The sequence below is a fragment of the Cyrtonyx montezumae genome, unplaced genomic scaffold (genome assembly GCF_038088225.1).
Source record: "Cyrtonyx montezumae isolate F1298 unplaced genomic scaffold, pur_monq_1.0 scaffold_8, whole genome shotgun sequence".
NCBI lineage: Eukaryota > Metazoa > Chordata > Aves > Galliformes > Odontophoridae > Cyrtonyx > Cyrtonyx montezumae.
Window position 1 is genome coordinate 20,752,153 of NW_027072089.1, and position 14,465 is coordinate 20,766,617.

At 37.5% G+C, this 14,465-nt stretch overlaps 1 protein-coding gene across 2 annotated transcripts in view; it reads right to left on the bottom strand.

The window, feature by feature from the left end:
- Nucleotides 1-14,465, bottom strand: part of CPQ (carboxypeptidase Q) — a 159,177-nt gene that overhangs the window by 33,936 nt on the left and 110,776 nt on the right. For both annotated transcript variants that reach the window (XM_065751691.1, XM_065751690.1), the window contains exon 6: nt 10,517-10,608. In XM_065751691.1, the coding sequence (XP_065607763.1) occupies nt 10,517-10,608 (92 nt within the window). The remainder of the gene's footprint in view (nt 1-10,516; nt 10,609-14,465) is intronic.

The following is a 14,465-nucleotide window of genomic DNA, read 5'->3' on the forward strand; positions in this document are numbered from 1 at the left end:
GTAACTGTGACAGCATAACTTCAAATGCGTTTGGGATTTATGAAATACCATCTAGATAAGCTGTTCCCGCCTTATTTTGGTTTCCACTTGCAGCAATCACTTCCTACTCAGATTTGCAACTCCAGAAATTCTGGTGCACAGGGGAGGGTATGCACTCCGGTCAGCTTTAAAATTAGCTGCGTGCAAAGCTTGTTCAGACTGTGAAAGACAGCCCACTTGACAAAAACAGCTGTTGCCTCTTCAGAATTGCATTATTTTCAGTACAGCACATTGTCAACTCTGACTTCAGTTACAGTATTGAAATGACAAAGTTCTGCCTGACCTGAAGGAGTAATGTCTTTTTTAAGGGAAGTCGATGTTTTGCAAGGTAAGTTCTTACAGGAAACATAAAATGTTATGATTTCAGGTATAAACAGCATAACAATGTTCGCTCTTTCTATACATGGAAAATTCTTTTTAGCTGGAAGAATAAAACTTAGCACCCAAGAGCCATTTATTTGCCTCTTACACACTCAGAGCACTCAGTCACAAAAGTCTAATTGGAATCAAGTACTTAGAGACTTTACACAAAGGAAATTTTCCCTCTCTTTGAGAGTTGCAGAACATTTTCTGCGAAGAAAAAGAGGCCGGGTCAGACTGAAGAAAGCTATACTTCAGACTGTCTTAGTGTGACTGGGACAATTTACGCATACATGAAGGGACTGCAGGTTTTACTCCTGTGTTCAGATGTGATTCTAGAATTTTATGGCTGTCATGGGTTATTTCAAGAAAATCACTACAAGAGAAAGGTGACATTCATGAGTAAGATTCATGTCATTAGCAGGTTATACAAGTCTACGAGTCAGTACAGAATTCCTTCACATTTTTAGGATATAAAACCAAACACAAAGTGGCTGATGAATATGATACTGGACAAATATCAAAACAGCCCTGAAAGTATTCAGAAGTTCTAAGAATTTGCCAAAGAATTGTGTTTTATACTCTACTTTCTCTACACTCTTCTCTTTTTAGTTAAGTATCACAGAATCTCAGAATCATAGGAGTTGGAAAGGACCTCTGGAGATCACACAGTCCAGCCTCCTGCTAGAGCAGTTCCCTGCAGCAGATAGCAGGAAAGCATCCAGGCGTGTTTTGAAAACCTCCAGAGAAGGAGGCACCACAACCTCTCTAAGCAGCCTGTTCCAGTGCTCTGTCACCCTCACAATAAAGAAGTTCTTTCTCATGTTCAGATGGAGCTTCATGTGTTCCAGTTTGTGCCCACTGCCCCTTGATCTGTTGCTGGGCACCACCAAAAAGAGTCCAGCTCCATCCACTTGACTCCCGCCCTTTGGATATTTATAAGCATTGATAAGGAGCATTTCTGAATATAAACCATTTTGTATACCAAGCCTGAACAGCAGAACTTCATATACCGCTAGTAGTATTTCTGTGGTCTTCAATTGTTTTCGGTCTCATTTAAATATCCACATGTGTTTTTAATATGAAACAGAGAAAACAAACCACCCACACTATATTACACCACATTTTTGCTCTGGAAAAAGGCTGTTCAGTTCTTAGAATGTGCGAGAGTAACACAAAGACAAAATGCTCTGGGGAGAGAAACTAGTCTCACTGGGGCACAGAAAATAACAGGCCACAGCTACTTAAGTACCATGTGTCCTCAAGAAAGTTTTTTTCCTTATTTTTTTTCCACTGGAAGACAGGATTAATTTTATATCTATCCACTGTCAAGTCTGAATTAGGGCAATGCAATCTTTACAAAAAGAACAAAAGTACTTAGGGTTGCTTTCACTATGCCTGCTTTTGCTTATGGGTATTAGCACTGCTATTTACACACGGAAAGAAATACGCACTGAGAAATACGCTATGCAGAATACGCATCCTTTGTCATTTGCATTTTATGGTGCAGGGATAACTAGCACTTATCAAAGCAGGCTGAGTCTGTTCAGTGCTCCCTTGGCTAATTCCAGGAACAAGAGAACAAAACAGTAAGATTTTATAAAATAAAATAACTGCTCAGCTGCTTCTTTATTCCCCATACTCAATGCATCATTTAAACAAGCATTTTAAATGCAGTGCACAATTCTTTTTCAGAGATTAATTCCATTTGCTGCATCCTGATACTTGCCACTTCTCTTAGCCCATACTAGAAAATGAAATCTTGGTAGCTTAACTTGCTGCTTAATTTTCTCAACTTCTGTCCACACTTATATCCTTTGTCTTCCTATCACAAAATAGATCACTTCTCTTTACATTATCACATTTCTCTCTTAGACTAAACATTTAACTAAAATTTTATCATAATAATTTAGAATAATTTGCAAGGGCAAATTGGCTGTTTACAGCTTGTTATTTTCACTGAAGATACAAATAGGCACCACCCTTGCCAATGCTTATCCTATTTTTAAATTTTGTATTTTCATTCCTTTAATTTCTGTCTTAGCTACAAGAGAATCTTTTTTATCTGTTAAGCAAAACCAAAATACGTGTTTCTCATCTCTAAGGCAAGCACTTGAATACATGAAATTACAGTAACATTATTTTAATTACAAAAAACACCTTGCTATAAACACAGTGAACAATTACGGGTACTTCTAAGGGTAAGAAACACATACCAGCGGCAGCTGATGCTGGCAAACCCAATCATTTAGGTAGCTACTAATTTAACCCAAATCCCTTTATTTCTTACCAAATACTAAGCTGGACTCCAGCATTTCATGACTAATCTACTGAATCACTAATGGCAGTTCCTCTTACCCAGCTAAAGCAGTGAGATACCTGAAAGGCCAAAGGATGGAACAGTCATCCTAAAAGCTTTCTGTAATTTGGGACTATTAAAACTAAGTGTTACTACTTCTCCAGAGCCTCATTCACTGGTTTTCTTTTTAATTCCACCAAGAAAAACCACCACTTAGCAGGGAAAATACTGAAGTCTTTAAGGGCAAAACGCTGCCCTTGACTAATGGTTAATTTGTTCCAGTAATAGGGGACATCGGTTAAACTGTCAGTGCATTTTCAGCTTTCTGGTATTGATTTACACTTTAAGAAATACCAACACTGGTATTCTGGGATTTGACTCAGAGCAGTTTGGATCCAAGTACAGCAAGGCAACAACCATGTCACAGAACATAGGGTGAAATGACAGCCATCCCACTTGTACTACTAAAAGTGTGTTTAAATTAACACCCAAGTTTGTTAGGCTGGCAACTAACACTACAGAAAAGCCAAGAGAAAACACGGGAAACACAACACCTATGTGGAGGTGACAGCTGGAAAAGAGGAAAAAAAAAAGAAGACATCTTCTGGCAATATATAAACATGGTGTAGTATAATTTTGAATTGATAATTAGGATCAAAATTATTTAATGAAGCCAACAGTGCAAAATGAAACTAGAGAAAAAAAAAGTAGAATAGCTGCTAGGGAAGAGATGTGCCAGCATTACTGTGGGGTAACCACAGCCATGAGCACAGTCATATAGCTCAGACCCTGTCAGGAACACAAAGATTTGGAAATATTTGGAAGTCACCATCATTAATGGAGAAACTTACTGTTACACTATTGCTGATAGATGATGAGGTATAAGTGAGACATGCTTCTGCTGAAAGATGAAACATTTTCCTGCTATACCTTGTAGGAAAGCTGTTCATTAAAAACATCCAAGGATTTTATTGTTCGTTCTTATGGGGTGCTGATATTCTGAGAAGCCAACAACAAAGCTCTCAGTAACTTCAGCAGGCTCAGCATGGTAGTCAGTCACGTACTTATGAGCATTTCCCCCACTACAAACACGCCACTGGCACGCCTTGCCCTGCACAGTATTGCTGTTTGCTCTGCAGCCATTTCCCAGCAGTCAGATCACAGTCAGCACTGTGAGTTTCCAGGGATCATACACAAGAGGAAACAGCTCTGCAGACAGCAGTACTCTCTGTAAGTATGCATCAGATTACCTGCTGCAATGATTTGGCACATTTTTTCCTCTGACAAGGAGGCTTGTCAGAGAAGTGCTCTTCCTAGAAAACAGCATAACTTAAAGCCTTCTATGTTCAGATACAAAAGTGTAAAAAACTCTCTGCAACTCTGAATGACTCTGACCCTTTATGAGAAGTTTTAGGTATTCATCAGAAAATAGGCAATATGTTCCAATTAAAAGTAGTTACTTAGATCAAAGTCAACTTTTACACTTGTATGCATTTTCAGCAGAAAAACAACTTTTGTAACTTTCAACAGTAGACTGATGAAAATACATCAGCAATTCTGGAAGCTGGCACAGCATACACATCTTTATTGTTTCACACAACATATTTTTCAGTTCTGATATGGATGAGAGGTGCAATTTTAAAAAGAGAGGTCTTGGAGGAGAAACCATCACAGTGAGTCACTAGGAGGTGATGGCTTTCTGTGTTGTCCACAGCTTTAGGGAACTGGGATAGATGTGTCCCAGCTTTCCTAGAGTACAACACCCCAAAGAACTGAGGAGCTGTTGTCAGCAGAGAACATGAAAGCAGAGGAACAGCCATCCTCAGGTGTCTCTTTTAGTAACTCCAGTCAGTCTTGCACAGTAACAGAACTGCTGGAACTGGTTCTTCCAAGGACTGAACATATCAGAAAATGTTGACTTTGAGGAGGAGAAAGGATACCTCCATTATGTACTTGGAGGCCATTCCCTTACATACTTCGGATATCTTTGCAGCTGGAGTTTAAAGATAGACTTTAGTATGCAGGTATGGATGTATGCGCGTATACACGCATGCATGTACATGCTTGTTTCTAAGTACAAACACTTTAAACATAGCTGTTACATACACTTCGTTACTAAGTTATTGTTCTCATGAGGTTTAAACTATCCTATGATGAGCAAAATCATTTTTTAAGGCAGAAGAACCAATACTGGTGGAGATAAATAAACACTAAGAGTCTACAGGCTTCATCTATTGGCCTGCTGTTCATTTTGTGTATCTGAAGTTACACAGGGAACCTGATGTTTCCTTCTGGGCAGCACAGGCAGACATTCCACCAGCTTATAAGTTTCAGATGACAGCTCTGCTACTCATTTGAGGGAAATAAGCACAATAAAAGATACAAAGTCAAAAAAGTTCTCTTAACATCAGACACAAATGAAATCTGCCCAGATGGAACCAAGATCAGACATCCAAGAGACATACTGCCATGACTGATTGTGTGTCCCTTCCTGCTTCTGGCAGGGAAGGGAATCAACTCTTTTGCTGTGTTGTAGCAAAATCTGATTTTCATTTCAGATTTCACGACCATGACAATTCTATATCAAGAATTATCAAATCCTGCTGACCTAGAACTAGTGGTAATTATAACTGATCAATTATATTAGCTTTCCTGTGGTGAATATAATCAAGTATGCTACTCGTTGTTAGATGTAATTCTGGGGAAGGCAGCGCAATTATTTTCTTTTGGTAGTTTTAAACCCTTTTTAAATAATTTCTTCTGTTTCTCAAATTAATGGTTCACAGCAGAATTTTAAAACAGCGCTACCATCCTGATCTCCTAAATAGAAATCACCACATAAGGTTATTTACCTAAATCAAAGTTGACAACAGAATGACATGGAGGTCAAGGAACTGCCAAAATAAGCACTCAAAACGCAAGCAGGTTTTGTGACCACAAGCTTCAGAGACTACCTCTTCATTGTTATCCTTCTGCATCCTGTAGAGCTGTATTTTCCCCTTTGCTGAAATAACCCTATATCCATAACTAAACATATTAATTTTCTACTCAGTTTCTTGTTTCTGTTCTTTAAATTCTTCTTGCTTTTTATGCATTGTATTGCACAAATCTAAACAAACAGAACAGAAAAAAACAGCATGCTTATTGTTAATTTGCTGAACTCATCCCACATTCAGCATAAAAAGAAATATCTAGAGAAAAGATCAGCAGCAAAGCTGGACAGGAAATTCTGAAAAGCAGCAAGTTGTTTGTTTTTTTGTTTTTTGTTTGTCCCATTTCAACCCAAACAAATAAGAATGGCATCAGACTTCTGCACGAGGAGCGGATGGTGTTAATGAGTAAGTTGTGTTGTGGTGCCTACAGGAGGCTGCATATCCAAGAACCCATTCTGCTACTTCCTGCGTGAACTCAACATAAAATGCTAGTCTTACACCAGAAAGCCTCACACGCCTTTTGAAGGCTAGACAAGAGATGAAAGTCAAAGAGAGAGAACAAGGGAACAAGAAGACAGCAGTGGTCAAAACAAAAAGCAGAAGTTTTAACTTTTGATTACAGAGAATATTTCCTGAAAATAGTTGATAGTCAAATGGTCATCGTCTCTTGCAGGGACAAAAAAAAGCCCACCTTTAAGTTCTGGATGTATTTGGTTCAATCACACATAAATCCATCTCTCACATTTCACCAGAGTACTTGGCACCCTGGGACACGTGTTATCTGAAAACTTCAGTTCTGAGATGACACTGTTTTCTGGGGAAGAATCATTTCACCTGAAAGTGACAAGAATTTCTGGGGGTATTTGCTTCTTGGAAAATGTAACTCACTAGTAAACTACAGCAGAAACCTCATGTGAGCATCAATAAAGAGTACTTAAATCAACAACAAGATATCAGCATTTCAGAAAATCCTGTTTTTATTTAAATTTGGTTTGGGGAAAGTATCAAATCTTCTAGGTAATAAACACAAAAAGGAAGCCATAGAAAAACACTGATGATTAATACTTTCCAGAAAATCAAATCTTTCTTAAAATGTTCAAGCAGTGTATGGCATGTACACCAGAAATTCAGGTAAGCATTCTAAACATTGTTAAGATAGCAATAAAAACACGCAGAAATGCTTTAGCAATGGTTTCTCTAGTACTATTTGAAACAAAATCTTAACACATTAATGCCTCCAATTATTCCATTGGAATTATTAAATAATTATTAAAAAAAATTACAATTGACCAAGTATCTTTGTGCATTCTAATTAAAAATGTTTTTGCACTGCTGGGAGATTGTATGCCGTACTTACACTGCAAATCTGTATTTTCTTTGGGAGTAAAGATGCTGCTGATTCCCCCGGGGGGGCTTCTACCTCAAGGTCAAATTACTCTGAGATGTACTGGTGGGCAGTGGGCACCCTGCACTAATGGAAGCTCTGACACTGTTGGACAGAATTTGGCTCTCTGCTCTTGGAGATATCTTGGAAAAATCATACAAAGGTATGAGGACTGTGAGATTCTCTCCAGAAAAATGTTTCATAAAATGAGAAAATGGTTGCGTTAGTAATCTGTGTGATTGAGCTTACTCTAACAGTATTGGATAAATATACTTTTCCTTAGCATCTATTTACTGAATGCTGCCAGAAGAAGGAGACAAGGTTAGACTGAGCTTTGGTGAGCCCAGTATGGCAGCTCCTACTTTCCAATAAATCTCTGAACAGTCAATATACCCTGTGACCAGTTTTAGCAAACAGACACTCCAACACTGGGCTCTGAAGAAATACCTGAGTGTGATACAAATAATGCCATTATGTAGGAATATGAGTTAATTATCCTGCACCATACTAAAATCACTATGTTGCTGTTATCTGTTATTTCTGCATTAATTTATTCCCGATACACGGGTGACAACCTACAATGACAGATGAGGAAGAAAGAACAGAAATTAAATTGAAAGAAAAAACAAATAGGTTATAAAAGGAAGAGTATCAGTAGTTGTCTAGTACTATACTGTCCTCATTTCTTCTCTCCTGCCACATTTCCACTTACATGAGAGTGTAATTTAGAATGTCAAGGAAATCCATGTCCGTCTGTGCTGAATTACAGCATTCATATTTCTACTTGTTTGTAGCAAACTGAAGTCATAATAAGGCCAGCTATGCAGATGAGTCATACAGACCATCTTTCATTTAACAAGGCATCTTTAAATAATGCTCTTAAGTTGTACTCATTAATATCAAGAATCAATGTTTTGCGCCATACTACTCTAATTGCCAGAAATTTGCACAAGTGAATCGTTAAAAGGTTAAGATATTTTTCACACTAAATGTAATGTACAGTATAAATTCACTTAATTTTGTTATTATGAGTAATGTGATGTCCTGTTGTTGTATCAATTTATAATTCTGCCAGATCACATGGCAGGGGGGAAACAAGAACAACAAACAACAGACGGATGTTGTTTCTGCTTAAATTCTCCATATAAATTACAAATTCATGATAAGATAGACTGTACTTTCTTTGCAGAGCACAACATCCAGATGGAATCACATCAGCACAGCAAAACTTGAGACAACTTTTTCAGTTTAATCCATTATCTTTCAAACAACACCCAAATCTGCTTTATGTTTTCACATTTGATCCTTAAACCCACTTTTTTATATTACTTCTGAATGTAAATCCTACAGAATATAGTGAAATGCTATCTTTCAAAAAAGATGAGAAGTGTGTATTTCATGTGTTGTGACAGTTCTAAAACCATAGGATAAAGCAGATTTTCCAATATGGAAATGGCTGCTCTTTCCAAAATCCTCAGAGGTGATACACTTCCCATGAGCAGCAGGCATCAGGCACAAAATGTTTGCTCTGTCCTTTCCAGCTCTTCTGAAATGCACTTCTGTAAATGAGAAGCAGCTCTTTCCCTTGGGATGTATTCCAGAATATTATTTCATGCCAGTTTAATCCTGCTGAAAATCAGTGCATCTGTGAGTAAATCCAGGGTCCTTAATGCACACTAAACTGCAATCTGCCTCCTCTCTGAACCTGAGAAAGCAAGCTCTTAAATTCCTCTTCCAAACTACAGAGCTGGGCTTCCTCTATAATGCATAGGTATAAGGAGGACTACATTATGTATGGGTAGTTTAAAACACATCTTAGTGGTGGTATCACAGTGCTATCTCTGACCACTCTGTTGCCGATGCAAGTTGATTTAATTTTATTCATTGCAATGAAGCTGATTCAAAGTGAAGTTTCCATGTACTTATTCTGTTAGGCTTTTTACCACTAAAAGCATCCTCTTAAGAATTCATTACTTTCTTTTAAGTCTGCTTGCGTACTGTTGTACAGCAGGAGACTTCCAATACACATTCTTATTCCTCTTGTCTTTACAGAATCACAGAATTGGAGAGGTTGGAAGGGACCTCTAGAGATCATGAAGTAAAATTCCCTGCTGAGCAGGTTTCCCTACAGTAGGTTTCCCAAGAAAGCATCGAGGTGTGCTTTGAGCACCTCCAGAGAAGAAAAGTCCACAATCTCTCTGGAAAGCCTGTTCCCTCCCTCTCCCTCAAAGTAAAGAAGTTCTTCCTTGTGTTCTTATGGAAATTCCAGTGTTCTAGTTTCTACCTGTTGACCCTTGTTCTACTGTTGCACATCACCAAAAAGATTCCGCCCCCATCAACATGATTCATACATTTTTGATATTTATAAAGAGGTATGAGATCCCCTCTCAGCCTTCTCTTCTCCAGGTTGAACAGTCCCAGGTCTCTCAGCCTTTCCTCATACAGGAGATATTCCATGTCACTCACCATTTTTGTGGCCTTCCACTGGCCTCGCTCTAGAACATCCCCATCTTACTTGAACTGGGGAGACCAGAACTGGCCACAGTGCTCCAGATGCAGCCTCAGCAGAGAAGAGTATATTGGGAGCATCACTTTCCTTGACCAGCCGGCCACTCTCCTCTTGATGTATCTTAATAAATGATTGGCCTTCTTGTTAACAAGGGCACACTGTTGATTCATGGTGAACCTGCTGTCTACCAGAACTCTTAGGTCCTTCTCTGCAGAACCCAGATATACTAACCACTGTTGAGAGTAAATACTAATAAGTTACAGAAAAGAATAAAAGACATCTACTTAACTTTAGTTATACAGATAAGCATAAACTTCCTGGGAAATGAAAAACAATAAACATATCCTGAAGACCTATCTCCAAAATAGTTTTATGCTGCTGCCATTTATCCCATGCTGTACTTTGAAAAAGTAGCTGTTGACAGGTGAAACAGTTGTGAAAATGGACAGTACTTTTATCCTGACAACAAGTCACAGAGATTGCATCAATAGAAGTCAAGCATTTACAATATTCCAGTTCACACAATAATTGGCACAGAGCATATCTTGAGCAGACACCAATAAAATAAATGATTTTTTTTCTTGTTTTACATTGTAAAATATTATAAGAAAATGCCATGGAGCAGAAATACATAAGCCAAACAAAAATTGTTTATATTCCCAACACGTGTGAACCAATCCTCAGATATTTTCAGAAAGCTAGTATGTTTGGAAGCTATGGCAGATATCCTCGTGGAACATCTGCTTCAAAGCAGTTTTATGATAGAGTATGTTAGGTCAAGTGGAACAAGTTTGTATATGATCACATCACTTTATGTTAAAAACAAAATGAAGTTTACATTTACGATAGAAGACAAAACATTCTTTCAGGCAGAACTAGAACCACTATTCTCAGTTAGATATGAAGCAGAACATTCTGACAAAAATAATGAGTATATCACAAAGCTATTGAGAAAAGTGCTGTCAAGCAGATAATCTGAAAACACTATTTACCTTGTGTAACTGGTAGTACTGCTCAGCACCTATTCCTCCTTGCTCTTCTCCCGTCCACAGCACCAAACGCAGAGTTCTTTTTGGACGAAGACCTAGAACGTACACTGAAATGTTATCTCTACTACTGTTGGTGTTAGTATTCATCATCTTCATATTCATCTATCTGAACATGTTTTGCATTAGTCTCCATTGTGAAATGCCAGAAAAGACTGTTTCCATTCAATTATCTCAACCTTCACCAAACACAAACTACTTCTAGTGTGAGTCTTGTTTACCAGACTACTCTTTGCTTATTTGGAGGAAGGACTGGAGAGAAAGGGGCAGTTTGTTGTGCTGCTGCTCCTGTAGTAGCATAGAAAAAGCACATTTGTGGAAAACACTGTGGGTCTCTGCAAAACATAACATAAAATAACATAAAATAACTATGTTGATAAATTTCTGATATTATATTCTTTCTGGAGGTCTGCAGTAAATAATGTATGTATGCTTTCAGCAGATCCAAATCAAATTTTCACGAGGGCCGCCATTTTTCATCAAGGTTAATTAACTGGATACAAGTTACTGGATGTTTCCCCTTTTCTAAAACTGAGAGGCACTACAACATTATTTTGCTTTTTGTCAGACAAATGACAAGCAATCTGTACTCTGGAATGTGAAACACAATTGGCTGCTGAATGTATGCAAAGCAAGGCAAACACAGGGCCATTTAGTATTTTGCAGTGATGGCTCAGTAAGAAAGACGTTCACAGACACATTTCGAAACTGTTTCTGCCATGGCAGAATTGAACAGACATCACTGTCCTTTTTTTATTTATTGATTGTATTCATAAATGAATGCATATGAGACCTCAAAACCGAAAGCACAGAAGAACAAGAAGATCAAAAATAAGCAGTGCTCTCTGTACAGTGTAAAAAGCTAATTCTGTTTCAGCAAAAATAACCCCCTCAAAAATGTTTAAAAGTGACATACATAAACAAAACACAAAACCAAAACCAAAGAGAAGCCAGATAGGAGAAATAATAAACAATAAAGTGTAAATGACTTCCTACACATCTGTGTTGAGAAGAAATAATATCAGTATCGCTGTGAAAATGTGCTTTCTTAGTTGAAATGGATGACACTTACAAATAGACCTGATCTTTGTTATTTTTTTTCTCTCAATCCAATGAAAATCAGCTGAAGGTTTATCTCTACCGATTACATTAGGAATTCTAATAATTGAAGACAGAGTGTAAAAGAAACATTCAAAATCTGAAAAAGAAACAGCTTGGATTGCTCATTATTTAAAAAAAAAAAAAAAAGACAGAGAATGGAATTTGGGGATTAAAAAGTGTATTTTCTAAATGTCAATCTGCTGACTGTAAACAGTAAGGTCATCAGCTCTCGTTACTTTATAAACATCCCTCCGCACCGCCCCCCCCCAAAACACATCCCCAAAACCCAGCAGATTTCCCGCTCTCCTCCTACATCATTACTGTGACTTCACATTTCAAAGAAGCCAGATGGCCAATAAGGAAAAATTAAGATGCTAAAATAGTAATTGTGTTGATGTTAGAAAGTTTGCAGACACAAAACAACCTCAGACTTGTCAGCGGTTTGGTTACAGAAGGTGGTAATTCATTCACAGCTTACACAGCCAGTGAATGGTTATGTTTGTCATATCACAAACTGCAACATACTCAAGTCTCATCTCCAGCCCATCACCCCACAGCTGTGAAAGCAGCTCGGGCAGGAGATGCTTGAGACAGAAAAGCAGCATCTCCTGCCTGCTCCCAGGAAGATCATGGGTCATGAAAGATCAAGAGCTGCTAGTCCAAAAATAAAGCAGTTTGAGTCTGCCACTGCTGCTGTAATTTTGGCTGCTTGTGCTCTGCTAAACCTTGAGGAGGTCTTGGCTCACATACTCTCCTTAGCCTGTCACTGCACCTTTCCATAGCAGTGAGGGGGAAAAAGTCCTGCTGAGCTACTCCTGGTGGCAGTATAATAGCTCTTCCAACCTCAGGGCTCAGCCATCTCTGTGAAGAGATTCACTGTGTACAACATGAGCAAGCTTAAAAGAAAAAAAAAATAAACAAAAAACAACACCAAAAATAAATTAAAAAAACAGACCATAACCTCTGGACACATTCATTTTACATACAAAGTATAAAGAGGAAACTTTCATTTCCTCATTATCTAAAAGTGATAAGTATGTAGCTACCTTTTATTAACAACACAGCTACTCTGACCAAAGTACATCAAATAAATTCAATATTCACAAATAAAATTACCAAGAATATTCTGAATGCATGCCTTTATTAAAAGTATGATGTATTATACTTAAGCTACAATCTTTTGTTGTTGTTGTTGTTTTTAATAAAGCCTAACTATTTTGGCTAGCTTCTTAAAAACTACTGTTCCTAAGCAGGAAAATACCATCACAAAATCAGAAGTCTTCCAGTTCACAGCCCAAATGCATACTGAAAAGACATGATAAAATACCACTTGGATCAGAAAACTACTTCCTGTGCTAAGTGTATCATGTAGAAAGGCATGAAGCAAATTTTAAAATGAAGGACAACTGTTTCATACATAAAACACTGTTTCTTTCCTTTTTGAAATGAGACATAGTCTAAAACAACATCAGAAGAGAGTTCCAGAGTACTTAAATACATGCATCATTTTGGAAAATGCAGCAGGTTATAATTATATTCTGCATCAATGCAATGGTCCTACGGTTCCCTCCCTGGGTCACTCAGATCTGAAATAAACTCAAGTGAAAGTTGCAGAGCTCAGCACCTACTCAAAAGCACTGAAATCCCACAGCTTCCATCCTACTGCAGTATCCCAGTAAAATGAATAGCAGGAGTTTTACAAGAAGACAACATTCAAAAGGTGACAGCGGGTACATAAATAAAAGTTCTTTTTAAATTCACATACCTTAAACCAAAGCCAAAATATCTATAGATATTCATTCAGCTACAGATTAGTTTAGAAATCTTTCCATTTTCAATCTTAAAAAAAATGTATCTTTTTTTACCATCCACTTTAACCTTGACTGGAAAGATAGCCATAGTTTAGCACAAAGGTGCATTTGAGTGCATTATCCCAAGTAAAATAAATACTATAGGGCACCTAGTCTCCTAAATTAAAAGATGAAACAAAAACACTGACATAGTCCATCAGTGACTGAGGGCATGTGTAATACGTACACCAAGACATGTCTGTACTTTACCTTCTTGGTGCTGGAGTGGCTGATAGCCCTCTTGCTGTCTCCAGTGTTGTACTTCATGACTACTCTGACCAGTTCAGTCATACCTTGATGTAGCTGTCAGTGATTAGATGTTCTGTTTCTTTTAAATTACCCTAAAGTGCTCAGACTTGAAGAAGTCAGCAGCAAGTCTAGGTTAGCCAAAATATCAAATGCTTGAGAAAAAGAAGATTAGTAATTGTCCTAAAGGTATTAACTATTAATCCTGATTTCAACCATCAGCTACAATGAAGTACTATGCCAAAAGCTCTTATTTCATAATTTACATAACAGGTAACCCCCAGCATATAACATGGAAAAGTATACACATATATGCATACATATATACACATTTTATATTAATTTGAAATAGAAAATAGGTATTTTCCACATATTGTAGTGTTTATTAAATCCACATAGGTTCTTACATCTGTGGATGACCTACTTGTGACAGGGTACTTAACAGGGTGCTACATAAAATCTGCATTTTAAATCCTACATATCTTGCTCAGAACTGATAGATTCCCATACAGCAAAACTGAAACATACATCCTGGTAGTAAAAATAAATAAATAAAAAGGTGCTCTGAATTGTGCCATTTTTTATCAAAATGAGAATCAACAATGTAAGTTCTGAATTTCCTTTGGTAAATACTTACTAGATTTTTTCACTTTATAAACATACATTTTTACTAATGGGGAGGGTTAAATACAAAGATA